Source organism: Mesoplodon densirostris, chromosome 13 (assembly GCF_025265405.1).
Source record: "Mesoplodon densirostris isolate mMesDen1 chromosome 13, mMesDen1 primary haplotype, whole genome shotgun sequence".
Taxonomy (NCBI): Eukaryota; Metazoa; Chordata; class Mammalia; order Artiodactyla; family Ziphiidae; genus Mesoplodon; species Mesoplodon densirostris.
The window spans coordinates 63579566-63601675 of NC_082673.1; the positions used below are offsets into that span (position 1 = coordinate 63579566).

Consider the following 22110-nt stretch of genomic DNA (forward strand, 5'->3'; position numbering starts at 1 on the left):
CAAAACTAGCCTTGTGGCCTTATTCAGAAGTAAATGTGTGATTTGCGTGAACTAAATCTGCAAAGCACTTAGAAGAACTGTAAAGGAGCAGATCTCAAACACGGCTCATAATCAAAAAATGAGGTTCCTGAGCCCCACCCTACAACCCTGGAATCAGGATCTCTGGGGTATAGTAGGGAAATCTGTATTTTTTAAATGTTCCACAGCTGATTCTCATTAACAGCAGGATGTTGCTGCTGTGAACAGGAATGTTTTTAAAGTAGAGGAAAGGCAACAATTAGATCTATGGATTTGAGATTACCCAGCTGCAGTTTTGGAGATGATTAAAGAGGGGAGAAACTAAAAGCTGGGAGGTTTCATGTCACACAACATGTAGGGTTTAATGACCAAACATAAATGCATGTGTTTATGTATCATGCAGCCTAACAATGCTGTTGTATCTTTCTCTGTATGTTTTAAGAATCTCCTCCCCACACCTTTCTTCCTCAACTCCAGAAAATTAGCAGAGTAGGCACAAAGTGGCTTCCAACCAGTCTTTGTTCACTTCATTCATGTTTTTCATGCCACTGCTGTTCATGGTGTTGGCTGTAGAGCCAGCTTAGCTCCCGCAAGAGGCCCTGGGTAGGGAGTGGGGAGTGGGGTAGGTGGGCTTAGTCTGCTTCTCTCTTGAGAGGTAGCTGGAAGTGGTCAAACTTTTCTTCATGCCTGTTAGAACAGCAGAGAATCTGGTTCTATTGATGTTTCTGTTGCCTTGTGAGAACTAAGAGTAGATCTGCAGTGGGAGAGAATGGCCAGTGCATGACTCTTTTGAAAATCAAACCTATCTGGCTAGTGCTGGATTGACCATCCAGGTTTGGTTTTCTCTTCCTATATGCAGTCTGGATTTTGGCTAATTTGCCTGGTATTATTAGCATCCTTCCCAAATGTTGTTTGGGATGGGGAGGTGGGGAGTTAAGGAACCCCCAGACACTTTAAGAAGAGGAGTAGGTTCTCTTCCTTTCAAATATTATGCTCAGCACTTACCAGTTTTCTGCTCATGTACCCTGGCTGAAACAAGTGGAATATTGATAAGAACTTGGCATTGCTGCCCAGAACTTTGTCTAAGAGAGATGGATGGACTTGTAGGCAGGTTCTATTTTTATTGCCGTGCTTCGTTTTGTCTTGTATTGATAGAGCCCAAAGTTCAATTCCCCCATAGCCCCTCCAACAAGAAAAAAACAAAAATAATAGTATCTAATTACCAGCTACAGACTGAAGCTGGAAACCGGCATTTTGGTATAAAAATAATAACTAGCAACAGGCTTAGGTTTCTCCCAAGTTGTTTTGCTCTTTCTTTTCTTTTTGCTTTTCCATTTTTCTAATACCTTTTAAAAAAAATACAGAGCAGAGATACGGAAATTATTTCTAATAGTGTCTAAACTAAAACAACTGATAACATACAAATATAAACATTCATAAGAGACTACTATGAACAATTATATGCCAATAAATTGGATAACTTAGGAAAAATGGATAAATTTCTAGAAAAATTCAACCTAAAACTGAATCATAAAGTAATAGAAAATCTGAACAGATTAATAATTAGTAAGAAGTATGGATCCATAATCAAAACATCCCCAAAAAGAAAGGGCCAGGACCAGATGGTTTCACTGGTGAATTCTACCAAACATTTAAAGAAGAATTAACACCAAAAAAACCACTACAGGACACTTATCTCTGATGAATATAGATGCAAAAATTCTTAACAAAATACTAGCAAACAGTGGGATTTATTCCTGGGATGCAAGAATGATTCAACATATGTAAATCAATAAATGTTATATACCACATTATTTTTTTTTTTTCTTTTTTTTTGCGGTATGCGGGCCTCTCACTGTTGTGGCCTCTCCCGTTGCGGAGCACAGGCTCCGGACGCGCAGGCCCAGCGGCCATGGCTCACGGGCCCAGCCGCTCCGCGGCACATGGGATCCTCCCAGACCGGGGCACGAACCCGCATCCCCTGCATTGGCAGGCGGACTCTCAACCACTGCGCCACCAGGGAGGCCCTATACCACATTATTAAAATGAAAAATAAAACTAATATGATCATCTCAGTAGATACAGAAAAAGCATTTGACAAAACTCAGTATCCTTCCATGACAAAAACTCTCAATAAATTGGGTACAGAAGGAATGTACCTCAAAATAATAAAGGCCATATATATGATAAGCCCACAGCTAAAATCACACTCAGCAATGAAAGGCTGAAAGCTTTTCTTCTAAGATCAGGAAGAAGACTAGGGTGCCCACTGTCACCACTTTTATTCAACATAGTACTGGAAGTTCCAGCCAGAGCACTTAGGCAAGACAAAGAAAAGGCATCCAGATTGGAAAGGAAGAGGAAAAGTTACAGATGATATGATCTTGTATATAGAAAAATCCTAAAGACTCCATAAAAGTACTGTTAGAACTAATAAATAATTTCATAAAGTTGCAGGATACAAATTGACAGAGAAAGTCAGTTTGTTGTATTCATATATGCTAAGAACTATCTGAAAAAGAAATAAAGAACACAATCCCACTTACAATAGCATCAAAAACAATAAAATACTTAGCAATAAATTTAACCAAGGAGGTGAAAGATCTCTACTTTGAAAACTGTAAGACATTGATGAAAGAAATTGAATAAGACACAAATAATGGAAAGGTATCCTGTGTTCATGAGTTGGAAGAATATTGTTAAAATGTCCATGCTACCCAAAGTGTTCTACATATTCAGTGTGATCCCTATCAAAATTCCGGTGGCATTTTTCATAGAAATAGCACAGACAATGCTAAAATTCATGCGGAGTTGCAGAAGACCCCAAACCGCCAAAGCAATCCTGAGAAAGAGGAACAAAGCTGATGCATCCCACTTGCTGATTTCAAATTTATTACAAAGTCATAGTAATCAAAACAGTGGGGTACTGGCATAAAAATAGACACATAGATCAACGGAACAGAATCAAGAACCCAGAAATAAATCATGCATATACCATCAACTATAATGGAGCCAAGAATACAGCTTTTTTAATAAATGTTGCTGGGAAAACTGGATAGTCACATGCAGAAGAACGAAATTCGACCCCTATATACAACATACACAAAAATTAACTTGAAACAAGTTAAAGACTCAAATGTGAGACCGAAAACCAAAAAAATTCCTAAAAGAAAACAGGAAAAATGTTCCTTGACATTGGTCTTGGCAATGAATTTTTGGATATGACACCAAGAGCACAGGCAACAGAAACGAAAATAAACCAGTGGGACTACATCACAGTAAAAGAAATAATCAACAAAATAAAAAGCAAACCTAAGGAATGGAAGAAAATATTTTCAAACCACTTATCTGATAAGGGGTTAATATCCAAAATATATATGGAACTCATAAAACTCAATAGCAAAAAACCAACAATTGAATTAAAAACTTGGCAGAAGGGGGCTTCCCTGGTGGCGCAGTGGTTGAGAGTCCGCCTGCCAATGCAGGGGACACAGGTTCGCGCCCCGGTCCCGGATTATCCCACGTGCTGTGGAGCAGCTAGGCCCGTGAGCCATGGCCGCTGAGCCTGTGCGTCTGGAGCCTGTGTTCCGCAACGGGAGAGGCCACAGCAGTGAGAGGCCCGCGTACAGCAAAAATAAATAAATAAATAAATAAATAAAGATGGAAAGTTGGGGGAAAAAAAAAAACTTTGCAGAGGATCTGAATAGAAATTTTTTCCAAAGAAGACATACAGATGGCCAAGAGTTACGTGAAAAGATGTTCAACATCACTAATCATCAGGCAAATGCAAATCAAAACCACAATGAGATCACCCCACACCTATTAGAATGGCTGTTATCAAAAAGGTAGGAGATAAGTGTTAGCAAGGATGTGGAGAAAAGGGAACCCTCATGCACTGTTGGTGGGGATGTAAATTGGTACAGCCACTATGGAAAACAGTATGGAGGTTCCACAAAAAATTAAAAATAGAACTACTGTATGATCCATCAATTCTACTTCTGGGTATATATCCATAGGAAATGTAATCACTATCTCGAAGAGATATCTGCACCCCCATGTTCACTGCAGCTTTATTCACAATAGCTAAGACATGGAAATAACCTAAATATCCATCAATGGATGAATGGATAAATAAGATGTGATATAGATACACAATGGAATATTATTCAGCCATAAAAAGGAAATACTACTATTTGCAACAACATGGATGGGCCTTGAGGGCATTATATTAAGTGAAATAAGTCAGACAAAGACACATACTATATGATCTCACTTACATGTGGAATCTTAAAAAAACTGAACTCATAGAAACAGAGAGTAGAATCGTGGTTGCCTGGGGTCTGAAGGTTGGGGGAAATGGTGAGATGTTGCTCAAATGGTATAAATTTCCAATTTTAAGTTGAATAACTCGTGGGGATCTAACATATAACCTGGTGACTATAGCTAACAATATTGTATAGTTGAAAGTTGCTAAGAGAGTAGATCTTAAACGTTCTCATAGCACATATACAAAAAAGGTAATTATACGAGTTTATAGAAATGTTAATTAACTCTACTGCAGTAATCATTTTGCAATATATACTCCTATCAAATCATCACATTATATACCTTAAACTTAGAATATGTTCTATACCAAAAAAATAAGTCCAGCAATTCAACTTCTGGGTATAGAGAGAAATGAAAACATATGTCCACAAAAAAATTTGTACATAGATATTCATAGCAACATTACTCATAATAGCCAAAAAGTGGGAATAATACAAATATCCATCAACTTATAAATGGATAAATAAAATATGATATATCCCTATAATATTATTTGGCAACAAAAAGGAATGACATACTAATACCTGCTACAACATGAATAAGCCTCAGAAACATTAGGCTAAGTGAAAGAAGTCAGACACCAAAGACCAGATATTATATGATTCCATTTATGTGAAATGTTTATAAAAGGCAAATGCATAGAGACAAAAAGTAGATTAGTGGTTGTCTATGCCTGTGGTGGGAATGGGGAGTACTAGAAATGGACAAGAAGTTTCTTTGGTGGGTAATAGAAATGTTCAAAAATTAGATTTGGGTGATGGTTTAACAACTGTGTAAATATACTAACAACCATTGAATTGTATACTTTTAACAGATGAATTATATGGTTTGTAAAATCATATGTCAATAAAGTTATTTTAAAAATAAGGCAAAGGGGGCTTCCCTGGTGGTGCAGTGGAATCCACCTGCCAATGCAGGGGACATGGGTTCGAGCCCTGGTCCAGGAGGATCCCACATGCCACGGAGCCACTGGGCCCGTGCGCCACGGCTGCTGAGCCTGCGCTCTGGAGCCCGTGAGCCACAGCTGCCAAGCCCACGTGCCACAACTACTGAAGCCTGCGTGCTTAGAGCCCATGCTCCACAAGAAGAGAAGCCACCACAATGAGAAGCCTGTGCACTGCAACAAAGAGTAGAAGCCAGCACACAGCAATGAAGACCCAATGCAGCCAAAAATAAATAAATTTAAAAAAAATAAGGCAAAGGTTTGGTGGAGGAGGCATGCACGATATATAAGGACACTTTTTTTTTTTTCTTAAAGGATGAGAGGAATATATGTGGTGATGTGGCATGATAAGGAGGAAGGAACCAGAGTGGAGAGAGAAAAAATAATAAAATGCAAAGGAATAATAAGGCTGACAAGTCATAGACAACATACACCAGACTAAGGTCAAGAATTAATTTGGAGAAGGAGAGGCATGGACAAGAGTAAGGACTTCCTTCCTTCTGAGGCAATATATGGAGATGAGCTTGTAGATTAAAAAGGAAAGGGGAAGAAAAGTGAGAGTGTTTATATTTCATGGCCTATGATTTTGAGTCATTTAGAAGACCAAGTAACATGTTTGAGTAATAAATTTGGTAACTTCAGGAGGATGTTGATGGGTCAGACAACAAATGGGAAGAATAAAAAGGAAAGCTGATGAAATGAGTAAACTGATTTTAGAGACATTAGGGCTTAGCTGAGTTTAAATAAAAACTTGTAAAGCACTTAATCATCAAAGTTATACATTTTTATCCAGCAGCTCTAGCTTTCCATGAAACAGAAGCAGAAAAAATTGATGGGTTAACTGCTTGTAAACCTGTATTTGAACTGGTAGAGTACAGGTTCCTACTAAGGTTAGATGTAAAAGTGCAGATTTAATCAGGTATTAAAAAACTCAACCACTATTTTGGATATGATTATCACAAACTAATGGCAAATCTGAAGATGTAAAACATATTTTAGAAAAAGGATTTCACTGTAGTTAATCAGGATTAGACTTAAGTCATTGAAATTCAATTTTTAAAGCTTACTGAGCCTCTCTGAGATCTTGGAAGTGGTGCTAAGCTTGGTAATGCTTCCTTCCTTATCAAATGGAAATCGCAGAAAAACTGGGAGCCACTTAGCACTCTACCAAATGGATTCCAAGGAGGTACAGAAGGAAGTCTGGAGCAGTGCTTTCCTAAGCAGCACATCTGAACACAGAGATGGTTGCTGAATATGCATATTCCTGGGTCCTTACTCAGAAACATTGTGAAATCACACTCTGGGGGTACAGCCCAGACAGTCTATACATTTAACCAAGTATAAAGGTGATGCTGATGTTAGAATGGTGAAGTTTGTCCAACCTATTAAGAATTTAAGCTGAAAATGGTGATGATGGGAAAAAGATCAGTCAAATAATTTAAAGGGGGTGGCAGGGTGGAGAATAATCTTTAATGGTTTGGCAAAATGCTTAAGTTCCTGAAAGATGTTTTCTGGACTCCACTGTTTGGTATGATTAGCTCTTCAACTTCCTAATTCAAACCTTTTCTTCAAATGCATTAATAAACTGGTAATCCCACGAAAGAGAGTTTATTTACCGCATGGGAAAAACTAAAAGAGCTATAAACAGATGTGAAAGGAAGAGAATAACCAGATCTCACAGGAAACAAAATCGGGTAGTAAATGTCCGTCAAATGTCGTTGCTCCTTCTCTGCTTAAAGGAGGATGAAGTTGCACACTGAAGCCCTAATTACCTTGCCTTACCGGACCAGAGTCATGGAATGTCAAACTCTAACATCAGTTCATAATGCCACGGCGAACTTCGAACGTGACGATTAATGCTTTATTTTACAAAGATGGTCTCATAAGGCTTCCTAGGAAGCATTTTATCTGAGTTGTTTTATGTTAACTACGACTTCAGTTTTACCTTAAAACTAACATTCTCTCCTTCCTCTCACCCACCCCGCCCACCAAAATTTCAAACTGCAAAAGTTTCCTTTGGATTGTGTCCCTCCCCCTAACACGCACAGACTCACACAAACTTTTGGACACACAGAAACTTTTGGACACTGCCCTCCTAGGCCCCCAAACTCTCCGCAAATCCAGCGAAGCCTCCCCAGGGCCATCCTTACACCCGGCTCTGCCCTCGGGTCCCGAGGCTCGGCCTCCTCCCCTTTCCCCAGCAGTCCCGAAAGTCCGGTCGGGTCGGGACTGGGCGGGGTAGGGCGGGGCAGGCCTGCTCCATTGGGGCCAGGCACGTGGGGGGAAGCGGATAGGTCCGGTTCGGCTTGCTAAAAGGCCGCCGCGTTTCGACGCTGCTTCTGTTCCAGGAAGTATGTATCTAATTTACAAGCTAAGTTTGGCCCGAACTGGCGTTTGGAAGCAACAAGAAAAACTTTTCAAAACTTGTGTCCAGCTTCTTTTCCCCCGACGCCTAGTTCCCTGATGGTCCGCCCCAGGGCCAAGTTCCGGACGTCCCCTCCCCTTTTCCCTCCCCGCCTCCGGTGAGGCGTGCGGAGCCACCGCCCCCAGTGTCGACTCGGACGCGTGGGTGGGCGAGCACCGGGTGGGCGAGCACCGGCTGGCCGTCTCGGCGGAAACCGTTGGCTTCCTCGGCGCCTGCCCGGCGGCAGCATGGACTACCTGACCACGTTCACGGGGAAGAGCGGGCGCCTTCTGCGAGGCACAGCCAACCGCCTGCGGGGGTTCGTGGGTGGCGGCGAAGCCCGGCAGGTGCGCTTCGAGGATTACCTGAGGGAGCCCGCACAAGGGGACCCCGGGTGCGGGTCCCCGCCCCACCGGCCCCCGGCGCCGTCCAGCCCGGAGGGACCCGGTGAGCCCAGCCTTCCTTCGCGTCCCGCGCGGCCGACCCGGGCTGAGGGCGGGGGGGAGGCGGCGGTGTGGGCGCTGCGCTGGGGGCGCGGCCCCGCGGGCCGCCGGCGTGAACGGGGTCGGCGGGGGGCGGGGGGCGCGGGCCCGGCGTTGGCAGGTGTTACGGGCCGGGATGGCGGCGGGACCGGGGCGAGGAGCGGAGGACTCGCTCTGCTCTGGGGACGGAAGACTTGCTCGTGTCTGCGTCGTAGCTCTTCCTGCTCTGCTCTTCCTGCTTTCTTCACCTATGCTCGACTTTCCTTACCCCGCCAACTGTTTCAAGGGTAGGATCCCTTCGTTTTTCCCTCCCCGTGAGAGGTGAATGTTGAACCAATTGTGACGCTCGTGTTTTCCCTCTTAGAAATCATTAAGAACGCTGTGCTTGACTTGGGTTTGGTTTGGATCATTGTTTTTATTTGGTATTTGCCAACTGTTCGAATTCACATAAGCACTTAATACGGCTTTGGAAAAGAAAATGTTTAGCGTACACGGGAACCCAGTGGATTTTTGTGTCGTGTATTTTGAAAGGCTGCGTGTTGTCTTGAGGTGGCAGAACCTGGAAACTTTCCTCAGTTATCATTCTCCTGCCTGTTAAGTTTTCTTTCGTCATAGTGGCGTTGTACTGCCCTTTAAGAAACAAAATCAGTCATAATGACAGGATATTGATATCTTACGGAATTTTTAAAAGCACTTGCTGAAGCGGTATTTGCATCATGCATATGGTAACTTCTCCAATGTCGTTGGCTTCCCCTGAGTTAATAAGTGGCAGACCTCTCCTAATCATATTTTATTCTTGTTACCTTTTTTAATATGCATTTTGGTGTTATGAGAGTAAATTATGTGAGTATTAGTTTAGAAAATAAAGAAAAGTACAAAGAATATAAAATCTATCCATAACCCACATCCTAACATTCATTTTAAAGCACTGAAACTGTGAGGACATCTGTTGATTGTGTGTGTGTGTGTGTGTAATTTAAGCTTTGAAGAAACTTGAATATTAAAATGTAATTTTAGCATGGTCCCTTTTATTAATTTTTCTTCACTTTACGTAATATCTTTTCTTCACAACTCTTGTTTATGGAATTAGAAAAATGAAAAAGGGGATACTTGGTTTCTGCTTTGAAGGACATTAATCAGATGCAGAATCCTCTTAAAGGTGGGACCAGGGATGAGCACTAGAACTTTCAAGTGTTTGAATAAAGGATTTTTTTTTTAATGAGACCTCAGTTGACTAATTGCAAACAATTGAAATGTGACCAGCCTCTAGGTAAATGAAGAACTGAGAAATATGTGGTGAACTTAACCTGGAAAGGGATATGATGAATAATTTAACAAATATGCCCAAATATATACATCTGATTCATTGATTCAGAAACATTTATTGAGCACACTGCTATATCAAACACTCTCCTTCAGAGTTACAGCTTCAAAATACTATACAAATTCCTCTTCTGTTGAAGCTGCCTTATGAGCTCATGGCACTTTCTTTAATATTCATGGTGCCCCCACATCTCTGACACAAGTTAGAAAGGCCTTGTGATGTCAGTTTATGACCAAGGTCAGTGGACAGGTACTTCTAGCATTAACTAGCTGAAAGAATTTGTATAAATTACTTAATCTCTTTGGGTGTATATTTTCTTGTTTTAAATGAGGTTGATTGGATGATCTCAAAGGTTCTCAACTCTGGAGTTCTTTTTTTCATTTGGAACAGAATTAGTGAAAATGATAGATGGTAAAGCTACAAATTAAATAGCATTTGGGGTTAAAAACATTGTAAGTCTATAAAGTTATGCCTACAGAGTTCTGAAGGTAGTTCAAAAGATGAATGCCCCAGCAATAACTTGATTACCCCCTCCCACTCTTAGAATAAGGATAGCTTCCTCAGTTGACTCCTTTGAGAGGCAGCATGTATACATACAGGTAAAAAATAAATGGTTCTTCATTAATTTCTAGGCAGCCTTTGCTTAAAATGAGAACTCTTTTCTTGGCAGCTGCCTACCAGATAGGTTTTGGGTATAGGGTTTTTCTTTACATTTGTGTCCTTTGGAACGAGTATTTGTTAGTCTGTTTAAAGGATTTCTTCTACTCTTTCTGCTTGTGACTACCTTCATTTTAGATTTTTATAACAGCTGCTTAAGTTCCCTGTTATTTGTCACCCTTCCTTCAGTTCTTTAAAATGTCCTGTGTGTTGTAGCAGTATATATTGTGCAGACACTTCTACACTTGTAGATCGGCTACACTCCAGGACTCCATTTGTTGTTTGTGATCTTACCCCTCACCATTTCATGTTCAGTAAAGATGCTGATAAAATAGTTTTACCATTGACAGTTTAAGGATGGACCAGATAAAACTTTGGTCGTATGTTTCTGATTTTAACTTTCTATAAACAAACTGCTTACCTGACAGTGTTAACTGATGCCTTCACTCCTCTCCAAGGTGGCTGCTTTTGCTTTTACCAGTTTTCAGTGTTTGCTGACTCCAACATTATAGTCCCCTCAGGAAAATCTAATTGGGACTTAGACACATTAAGGAGCTTATCACACCATTGCTCTTGTTAATAACAATTACAAAGAAGACACACTATGACACAAGTTTTGCTCCTGCTTAAAGAGTAAATTATGTTTTGATTCAAAAAAATTTTTAGACCTTGAGTATAGATCAGCTTTGGAGGCATCACCATAAGCCTGTATTGGGTAACCTTTAAAAGTAGTCAGTTACTAGATCACATGGTAATAAGTTAAAAAATTGAACATATTTAGAGTTTCAACTTAATTGTAGCATAGTTTTTATCATAAACTTCCCTGTTATGTCAACTCTATTCTCCCACTTGGTGACAGTATACTTTAAATACATCTCATTCCTATTTGAAGTTTCTTTTCATTTACTTTTACCAATTAAAACAGTATCTTTTGGGGAAATGACAAGAATAGGAGTGGCTAAGAACATTTTCTATGGAGCAGGCACTAGCACATATTTTTATTTAATCCTAATAACAACTCTGTGAGATAGGTACTATTATTATCCCATTTTCCTGACAAAAAATCTGGGCCAGACAAAGAAATAAGGGATATAGAATCCATTTGAGTGTTATCTTCCTATTTCTAAGAGTTATGTCAGACAGGAAAAGTGAGAAGAATGCAAAACTCTATCATGTGTGATGTTAAAGTTAAAACAAGTTAAATTAGCTAAAGGATAAGATGGATAATCACTGAAATTTCTTCAGAATCAGAAGGATATTAAAATGAGATGAAAACATAAAATCCGAGGAAGGTGTAAGAAAACTTATATATATTTTAGGTTGGAAATTGCAGATGCAGATTGTCTGGAAGAGTTAGATAATAGTTTATCTTGAACCCGGAGAAGACCAAGTGCCTGTATAGGATTTGGAGTACCAGTTGTTACTATTAATAAAACAACTCATGGTGCTGGTCACTCATGGAAGAGGATAACCCTAGATGTCTGCAGTCTTAGTCTCATATCCTAAGGTGAGGGGGAGAAGAATCTCTTCTTGATAAACAACCTCAATCTGCTCTGATGGTAACTCCAACTAAGTGTGAGGTCTTAATATTGTTTCCTTTGTCCATTGGTTCTCAAGCATGAAGTAGATTTGTCCATTTTAGAATTGCTGCTCACCTCACAGGATGGCTGAACTCAAGGCTTTTATATTATCTGTGTTTTAGGACAAAACTGCCTCTGAGTAGTTGAGGCTACAATAAAGCAATGAGTCTCAGACTTTAATGTGCCTCAGAATGACCCAAAGGCTTGTTAAAAATGTTGGACCCCTCCTCTAGAGTTTCTGATGAGCCAGGACCCATTATTTGCATTTCTAACAACTTCTAAAGTAATGCCAATGCTGCTGATCTGGGGACCACACCTTGAGAATCACTGCTTTCTTTAGTGGGTAAGTCTTTTACCCTTGTTAAGGTTAGAAGTAAATACGGAAATGATGAAATTTGTTAAATGCTTAGTATTTTTGTATTAAGTTTAGGAATAATCAGTGTATTTGGTCTTTAAAATATTTATTATATTTCAGAGAATTAGGCCTATTAGAGTACATACAAATTAGTCTAAGAATCTAATTGAAGATGAATACTTATGTAATTGTTTTTTGAGTGATTTTAAGTTAAAAGGCATTTGGCTAAATTTTGAAACTATTGGAATGTTTAAGAGAACTTAACATTCATTATATTTAAAACTTTATTGTAATATATTTACTAGAGTTAAGTTTTTAGAAAGGTTTTCTTGTTAGAGGCAATTAAAGTGTTTACGATAGTAGATGTATAAATACAATTTAGTATATATATGTGAGAGAATTTAATTACTCATTTGTATTTAAGGATATTTAGTTTGTTTTCTGTTTGAGTTGATTAACTATCAAAAGCACCTTAGAAAGTGTGTTAAATTTATTAGTTTTATAAATAGAATACACTTATAGTTGAAGGCTTAAAGGAAAACTAGATTTTTATATTTGTACTTCAATAAATCAAACATTAATTAAAAAGTAAAGTAACTGCAAATAGTTTTTTTCTGTATTTATAAAGACTCCTTAATGGCCATCAGCAAACTTACACTAAGAGACTCTTGATACATTTTTTTGAATGAATGAATATTAGTACAAAAAAGGGGCATGTTTTAAGACCAAATTAATGTATTAGAGAAAGGCCAAAAATTAGCCTTTGTTTTCTAGCAATCAGTGAAAAAGGGAAATGTGATCAGACATAAATCACAGTGTCACTAAGATAAAGATAAACCTGTTGCTTAGGCGGGTAAGAAAAACACAACTTTTCCTGATAGAATAAAGAGAAAAAATTATCATGGAATTCTAATATAGCAAAAAGTGTCCTCATCATCTTTATAGTAAATACAGATTCTAATTTCAAAAAGCTATTTTTTAACACCATTCTTTAATGTGGTTCAGTGGTGTGACAACAAAATGCAAGATAGTAAAAACGGTTCTGTACAGGACGAAAACAATTAACCCAAATATGCAGTTATCTGATGGTTTGTCTTAACTGAGGGGTAGGTGCTAGATTATAAACTTTGGTAAAACTAATGCATGCTAACTATGAAGAAGTCATACATAACAAAGATTAAAGCTTAAAAGCCACCTCCAATCCAACTATATAGTGATGTCATTAATGTTAGGGTAGGCCTTATTGTTAAGATCTGTTTTATGAATATATACGTATAAAATGATGGATAGATGGTTAGAGGGAAAGAGTGACTGAAAGATATTTGTTTGCCTTAAGAAAGTATTTCCTAAATGGTGTGTCTAAAGTTAAGCAGAATCTGCAAAAATATTAAGAGACTGGTATTATTGTTACATTCTTGTTTCAGTTTTAGGTGGGGTTTCTTTAACTCTTTGAGGTAACATGAGCAGTGTCATCTCCCATATTTCTTCTCCCCACCTTCTGATATTTATTACATCGTATTTACAATTCTCAGACTTATATAGCGCTGTCATACTTATACCAGTCACAAATAGTTTTTCCACTACATAATTGTTCAGTACTCCCTGCTACTCCTTTGATCATTCCTAGAGTTTTTATTTTGATAATTTGGTATAATTTCATTCTTATGGCATTGAATAATGTTTCAGTAAAGAGGTCTTAAGCAAGCTAGACTGTTTTCTTTCTCCCCTAGTAGGTGATTTGCTTCTTATGCATGAATTCCTGAAGAACTTTTATTTTCCAAGCATTTTAATTTAACCAGGAGCAGAAACAGGAATGACTAGATGTGTGTGCACAGGTATGTGTATGTGTAATAGCCTTTTAGAGGGTAGTCACTATATGGAACAGCCCTGGTCTTGAGATAGAAGGAAAAAAGACCTTAGAAGTTTAATGTTGGGTCTTAACACTTCTACCTGAAAGACTCATGGTTTCTGTTCATGTTTCCTTGGGAAAAGCAAGTCACGTAGCCAAGTCTGACATCAGTGGGATGGTACAGTGTATTTTATATTCCTCCCCAGGGAGGAATACAGAGTATTTAGTCACTGTAAGGTAGTCTATCACAGTGACTACCTTAGAAAACAATTAGTTTGACAGAGATTTGAAGATGCTAGTGTTACTGTCACGGGTAGGGAGTTGTATAAGGAAGCCTGTTTCTTCTGTCAGTTATTCAGTCTGCAAGTTTAATCCTTTCAAAAGCTCTACTAACAGTCCTTCTCAAATTTATTGTGGATGCAACAGTGAATCAGTAGTTATGGAGTGAAACCCGAGATCCTGCCTTCACAGTAAGCTCCCAGGTGATGCCAATGCTGCTGGTCCTTGGAACACAATTTTAAATAGCAAGGCTCTATAGCACTCTGTATCATGGATCTTTTCACTTAGAAGTGAGCCACACACAACACAAAAATTCCTTGGCTAGGTAGAGGAAAGGAGCATTAAAGGGGAACAAAAAACAGGTTAGAGACCAAGGAGTGTGAGATGTTACCAAATAAAAGGAAAGGTGAGCATTGATAAGGAATTAGTTGGGTGCTTCATAAACTTCAAATAAAATAAAATTGAAAAAGACTATCAAATTTGCCCTTTAGTTTATTCTCCTTTGCAGGTTTAGGGAACTGGGAAGACAGAAGACATTGCAGTACATTGTGGAATCAGTAGGAGGTGATGGAGTAAAGACAGTGAAATTATACTCTTATTTCCAAAAGTTCAACTATGAAAAGAAGCAGAAACATAGGACGATATCTAGAGGAGGATGGTTACAAAGTTCAATAAAAATTGAGGGATATTTTTTAGAGTTTTTTTTTGTTTTGACTGTGGATAAGCAGTCAATAGCAAGTGAAAGGTTGAAAATACAGGCATTTTTTCCTGTACTACTTCACTATAGATGGGATCAGTTAATTAGAAAAACAGTAATCAGCAATTTTTTTAGTTTAGAAGATGCTTTTCAAAGTTTAAAATCTATATTATTGTGTTTGAAAATATTGACTCCCAGCTCAATATTTTTATTTATTTTTATTTTATTTTTTTAACATCTCTATTGGAGTATAATTGCTTTACAGTGGTGGTTAGTTTCTGCTTTATAACAAAGGGAGTAAGCTATACATATGCATACATCCCCATACCTCCTCCATCTTGCGTCTCCCTCCCACCCTCCCTATTCCACCCCTCTAGGTGGTCACAAAGCACCGAGCTGATCACCCTGTGCTATGCAGCTGCTTCCCACTACCTATCTGTTTTACATTTGGTATTATATATACGTCCATGTCACTCTCTCACTTCATCCCAGCTTACCTTTCCCCCTCCCCATGTCCTCAAGTCCATTCTCTACGTCTGCGTCTTTGTTTCTGTCCTGCTCCTAGGCTCTTCAGAACCATTTTTTATTTTTTTTTAGATTCATATATGTGTGTTAGCATACGGTATTTGTTTCTCTCTTTCTGACTGACTTCACTCTGTATGACAGACTCTAGGTCCATCCACCTCAGTACAAATAACTCAATTTTGTTTCTTTCTATGGCTGAGTAATATTCCATTGTATATATGCACCACATCTTCTTTATCCATTCATCTGTCGATGGACACTTAGGTTGCTTCCATGTCCTGGCTATTGTAAATAGAGCTGCAGTGAACATTGTGGTACATGACTCTTTATGAATTATGGTTTTCTCAGGGTATATGCCCAATACTGGGATTGCTGGGTATTATGGTAGTTCTATTTTTAGTTTTTTAAGGAACCTCCATACTGTTCTCCATCGTGACTGTATCAATTTACATTCCCACCAACAGTGCAAGAGGGTTGCCTTTTCTCCACACTCTCTCCGGCATTTATTGTTTCTGGATTGTCTGATGATGGCCATTCTGACAGGTGTGAGGTGATACCTCATTGTGGTCTGGATTTTTTAATGATGCCATTTTAACTGGTGTGAGGTTTCCTCATTGTGGTTTTGCTTTGCATTTCTCTAATGATTAGTGATGTTGAGCATCCTTTCATGTGTTTGTTGGCAATCTGTATATCTTCTTTGGAGAAATGTCTATTTAGGTCTACTGCCCATTTTTGGATTGGGTTGTTTGTTTTTTTGATATTGAGTTGCATGAACTGCTTGTAGATTTTGGAGATTAATCCTTTGTCAGTTGCTTCATTTGCAGATATTTTCTCCCATTCTGAGGGTTGTCTTTTGGTCTTGTTTATGGTTTCCTTTGCTGTACAAAAACTTTTAAGTTTCATTAGGTCCCATTTGTTTATTTTTGGTTTTATTTCCATTTCTCTAGGAGGTGGGTCAAAAAGGATCTTGTGATTTACGTCATAGAGTGTTCTGCCTATGTTTTGCTCTAAGAGTTTTATAGTGTCTGGCCTTACATTTAGGTCTTTAATCCATTTTGAGTTTATTTTTGTGTATGGTGTTAGGGAGTGTTCTAATTTCATTCTTTTACATGTAGCTGCTCCAGTTTTCCCAGCACCACTTATTGAAGAGACTGTCTTTTCTCCATTGTATATTCTTGCCTCCTTTATCAAAAATAAGGTGACCATGTGTGTGTTGGGCTTATCTCTGGGGTTTCTATCCTGTTCCATTGATCTATATTTGTGTTTTTGTGCCAGTAACATACTGTCTTGATTACTGTAGCTTTGTAGTATACTCTGAAGTCCGGGAGCCTGATTCCTCCAGCTCTGTTTTTCTTCCTCAAGATTGCTTTGGCCATTCGGGGTCTTTTGTGTTGCCATACAAACTGTGAAACTTTTTTTTCTAGTTCTGTGAAAAATGCCATTGGTAGTTTGATAGGAATGGCATTGAATCTGTATATTGCTTTGGGTACTGTAGTCATTTTCACAATGTGGATTCTTCCAATCCAAGAACATGGTATATCTCTCCATCTGTCTGTATCATCTTTAATTTCTTTCACGAGTGTCTTATAGTTTTCTGCATACAGGTCTTTTATCTCCTTAGGTAGGTTTATTCCTAGGTATTTTATTCTTTTTGTTGCAGTGGTAAATGGGAATGTTTCCTTCATTTCTCTTTCAGATTTTTCATCATTAGTGTATAGGAATGCAAGAGATTTCTGTGCATTCATTTTGTATCCTGCTCCTTTAACAAATTCATTGATTAGCTCTAGAGTTTTCCAGTAGAGTCTTTAGGATTCTTTATGTATAGTGTCATGTCATCTGCAGACAGTGACAGCTTTACATCTTCTTTTCCGATTTGGATTCCTTTTATTTCTTTTTCTTCTCTGATTGCTGTGGCTAAAATTTCCAAAACTGTGTTGAATAACCGTGGTGAGAGTGGGTAACCTTGTCTTGTTCCTGATCTTAGTGAAAATGATTTCAGTTTTTCACCATTGAGAATGATGTTGGCTGTGGGTTTATCATATATGGCCTTTATTATGTTGAGGTAAGTTCCCTCTATGCCTACTTTCTGGAGGGTTTTTATCGTAAATGGGTGTTGAATTTTGTCAGAAGTTTTTTCTGCATCTATTGAGATGGTCATATGGTTTTTATCCTTCAATTTGTTAATATGGTGTATTACATTGATTGAATTGCATATATTGAGGAATCCTTGCATTCCTAGGATAAACCCCACTTGATCATGGTGTATGATCCTTTTAATGTGCTGTTGGATTCTGTTTCCTAGTATTTTGTTGAGGATTTTTGCATCTATATTCATCAGTGATATTGGCCTGTAGTTTTCTTTCTTTGTGACATCCTTGCCTGGTTTTGGTATCAAGGTGATGGTGGCCTCGTAGAATGAGTTTGGGAGTGTTCCACCCTCTGCTATATTTTGGAAGAATTTGAGAAGGATAGGTGTTAGCTCTTCTCTAAATGTTTGTCACCTGTGAAGCCATCTGGTTCTGGGCTTTTGTTTGTTGGAAGATTTTTTTTTTTTTTTTTTTTTTGCGGTACGTGGGCCTCTCACTGCTGTGGCCTCTCCCGTTGCGGCGCACAGGCTCAGCGGCCATGGATCACGGGCCCAGCCGCTCTGCGGCATGTGGGATCCTTCCGGACCGGGGTGTTGGAAGATTTTTAATCTCATTCTCAATTTCAGTGCTTGTGATTGGTCTGTTTATGTTTTCTATTCCTTCCTGGTTCAGTCTTGGAAGATTACACCTTTCTAAGAATTTGTCCATTTCTTCCAGGTTGTCCATTTTATAGGCATAGAGTTGCTTGTAGTAATCTCTTATGATCCTTTGTGTTTCTGCAGTGTCAGTTGTTACTTCTCCTTTTTCATTTCTAACTCTATTGATTTGAGTCTTCTCCCTTTTTTTCTTGATGAGTCTGGCTAAAGGTTTATCAATTTTGTTTATCTTCTCAAAGAACCAGCTTTTAGTTTTATTGATCTTTGCTATCGTTTCCTTCATTTCTTTTTCATGTATTTCTGATCTGATCTTTATAATTTCTTTCCTTCTGCTAACTTTGGGTGTTTTTTTTGTTCTTCTTTCTCTAATTGCTTTAGGTGTAAGGTTAGGTTGTTTATGTGAGATTTTTCTTGTTTCTTGACGTAGAATTGTATTGCTATAAACTTCCCTCTTAGAACTGCTTTTGCTGCATCCCATAGGTTTTGGGTCATCGTGTTTTCATTGTCATTTGTTTCTAGGTATTTTATGATTTCTGCTTTGATTTCTTCAGTGACCTCTTGGTTATTAAGTACTGTATTATTTAGCCTCCATGTGTTTGTATTTTTCACAGATTTTTTTTTTCCTGTAATTGACATCTAGTCTCATAGCATTGTGGCCAGAAAAGAGACTTGATACAATTTCAATTTTCTTAAATTTACCAAGGCTTGATTTGTGACCCAACATATGATCTATCCTGAAGAATGTCCATGAGCACTTGAGAAGAAAGTGTATTGTGCTGTTTTTGGATCGAATGTCCTATAAATATCAATTAAGTCCATCTTGTTTAATGTATCATTTAAAGCTTGTGTTTCCTTATTTATTTTCATTTTGGATGATCTGTCCATTGGTGAAAGTTGGATGGTAAAGTCCCCTACTATGATTGTGTTACTGTCAATTTCCCCTTTTATGTCTGTTAGCATTTGCCTTATGTATTGAGGTGCTCCCATGTTGGGTGCATAAATATTTACAATTGTTATATCTTCTTCTTGCATTGATCCCTTGATCATTATGTAGTGTCCTTCTTTGTCTCTTGTCATAGTCTTTGTTTTAAAGTCTATTTTGTCTGATATGAGAATTGCTACTCCAGCTTTCTTTTGATTTCCATTTGCATGGAGTATCTTTTCTATCCCCTCACTTTCAGTCTGTATGTGTCCCTAGGTCTGAAGTGGGCCTCTTGTAGACAGCATATATTTGGGTCTTGTTTTTGTATCTGTTTAGCCAGTCTATGTCTTTTGGCTGGAGCATTTAATCCACTTACATTTAAGGTAGTTATCGATATGTATGTTCCTATTACCATTTTCTTAATTGTTTTGGGTTTGTTATTGTAGGTGTTTTCCTTCTCTTGTGTTTCCTGCCGAGAGAAGTTGCTTTAGCATTTGTTGTAAAGCTGGTTTGGTGGTGTTGAATTCTCTTAGCTTTTGCTTGTCTGTAAAGGTTTTAATTTGTCCATCGAATCTGAATGAGATCCTTGCTGGGTAGAGTAATCTTGGTTGTAGGTTTTTCCCTTTTATCACTTTAAATATGTCCTGCCACTCCCTTCTGGCTTGCAGAGTTTCTGCTGAAAGATCAGCTGTTAACCTTATGGGGATTCCCTTGTATGTTATTTGTTGTTTTTCCTTTGTTGCTTTTAATATTTGTTCTTTGTATTTAATTTTTGATAGTTTGATTTTTTTTTTTTTTGCGGTACGCGGGCCTCTCACTGCCGTGGCCCCTCCCATTGCGGAGCACAGGCTCCAGACGCACAGGCCCAGTGGCCATGGCTCACAGGCCTAGCCGCTCCGCGGCATGTGGGATCCTCCCGGACCAGACCATGGCATGAACCCGTGTCCCCGGCATCAGCAGGCGTACTCTCAACCACTGCGCCACCAGGGAAGCCCCGATAGTTTGATTATTATGTGTCTTGGCATGTTTCTCCTTGGATTTATCCTGTACAGGATTCTCTGCACTTTCTGGACCTGATTGACTCTTTCCTTTCCTATGTTAGGGAAGTTTTCACTATAATCTCTTCAAATATTTTCTCAGTTCCTTTCTTTTTCTCTTCTTCTTCTGGGACCCCTATAATTCAAATGTTGGCACGTGTGATGTTGTCCCAGAGGTGTCTGAGACTGTGCTCAATTCTTTTTTGTTTATTCTGCTCTGCAGTAGTTATTTCCATTATTTTATCTTCCAGTTCACTTTTCCGTTCTTCTGCCTCAGTTATTCTGCTATTGATCCCTTCTTGAGAATTTTAAATTTCATTTATTGTGTGGTTCATCATTGTTTGCTCTTTAGTTCTTCTAGATACTTGTTCAGCGTTTCTTGTATTTTCTCCATTCTATTTCCAAGATTTTGGATCATCTTTACTATCCTTATGCTTAATTCTTTTTCAGGTAAACTGCCTATTTCCTCTTCATTTGTTTGGTCTGGTGGGTTTTTACCTTGCTCCTTCATCTGCTGTGTGTTTCTCCGTCTTCTCATTTTGCTTAACTTACTGTGTTTGGGGTCTCCTTTTTGCAACCTGCAGGTTCCTAGGTCCCGTTATTTTTGGTGTCTGCCCCCAGTGGGTAAGGTTGGTTCAATAGGTTGTGTAGGCTTCCTGCTGGATGGGACTGGTGCCTGTGTTCAGGTGGATGAGGCTGGATCTTGTCTTTCTGGTGGGCAGGACTGCGTCTGGTGGTGTGTTTTGGGGTGTCTGCGAACTTGTTACGATTTTAGGCAGCCTCTCTTCTAATGGGTGGAGTTGTGTTCCTGTGTTGCTAGGTGTTTGGCATAGGGTGTCCAGCACTGTAGCTTGCTGGTCGTTGAGTGGAGCTGGGTCTTCACGTTGAGATGGAGATCTCTGGGAGAACTTTCACCATTTGATATTACGTGGAGCAGGGAGGTGTCTGGTGGACCAGTGTCCTGAACTCAGCTCTCCCACCTCAGAGGCACAGGCCTGACACCTGGCCGGAGCACCAATACCCTATCAGCCACATGACTCAGAAGAAAAAGGAGGGAGGGAGAGAGAGAAAGAAAAAATGGAAGAAAGAGAAAAGAAAAAGTTATTCGAATAAAAAATATAAAATAATTATTAAAAGTAAAAAAATTAAAATTTAATAAAAAAATAAAAAGAAAGAAAGAAGAGAGCAACCAAACCAAAAGACAAATCCACCAATAATAACAAGAGCTAAAAACTATACTAAGAAAACCCCCCAAAAATGGACAGACAGAACCCTAGGACAATTGGTAAGAGCAAAGCTATACAGACAGAAGCACACAAAGAAGCATACACATACACAGTCACAAAAAGAGAAAAAGGAAAAATATATATATATCATTGCTCCCAAAGTCCACCATCTCAATTTTGGGTTGATTCATTTTCTATTCAAGTATTCCACAGATGCAGGGTGCACATCAGGTTGATTGTGGAGATCTAATTCGCTGCTCCTGAGGCTGCATGGAGAGATTTCCCTTTCTCTTCTTTGTTCGCACAGCTCTTGGGGTTCAGCTTTGGATTTGGCCCTGCCTCTGCGTGTAGGTCGCCTGAGGGTGTCTATTCTTCGTTCAGACCGAACGGGGTTAAAGTAGCAGCTGATTTAAGGGGCTCTGGCTCACTCAGGCTGGGGGGACTGAGGGGTACGGAGTGCGGGGTGAGCCTGCGGCAGCAGAGGCCAGCATGACGTTGCAGCAGCCTGAGGCGCGCCGTGTGTTCTCCCAGGGAAGTTGTCCCTGGATCACGGGACCCTGGCAGTGGCGGGCTGCACAGGCTCCCAGGATGGGATGTGTGGATAGGGACCTGTGCTTGCACACAGGCTTCTTGGTGGCTGCAGCAGCAGCCTTAGCATTTCATGCCCATCTCTGGTGTCCACGCTGATAGCTGCAGCTCGCACCCACCTCTGGAGGTCATTTAGGTGGTGCTCTGAATCCCCT

The 22110-nt window shown here is 39.3% G+C and overlaps 1 protein-coding gene across 7 annotated transcripts in view; it reads left to right on the plus strand.

The window, feature by feature from the left end:
* Positions 1 to 22110, plus strand: part of OXR1 (oxidation resistance 1) — a 457011-nt gene that overhangs the window by 347443 nt on the left and 87458 nt on the right. For 2 of the 7 annotated variants that reach the window (XM_060115559.1, XM_060115562.1), the window contains exon 1: positions 7838 to 8138. The exons of 4 other annotated variants lie outside the window; for them this stretch is intronic. In XM_060115559.1, coding sequence (XP_059971542.1) covers positions 7940 to 8138 — 199 coding nt within the window. In that variant the 5' untranslated portion in view covers positions 7838 to 7939. Of the gene's footprint in view, positions 1 to 7819; positions 8139 to 22110 lie in introns of those variants that run through there. One more of the 7 variants, XM_060115565.1, reaches the window with a different exon arrangement.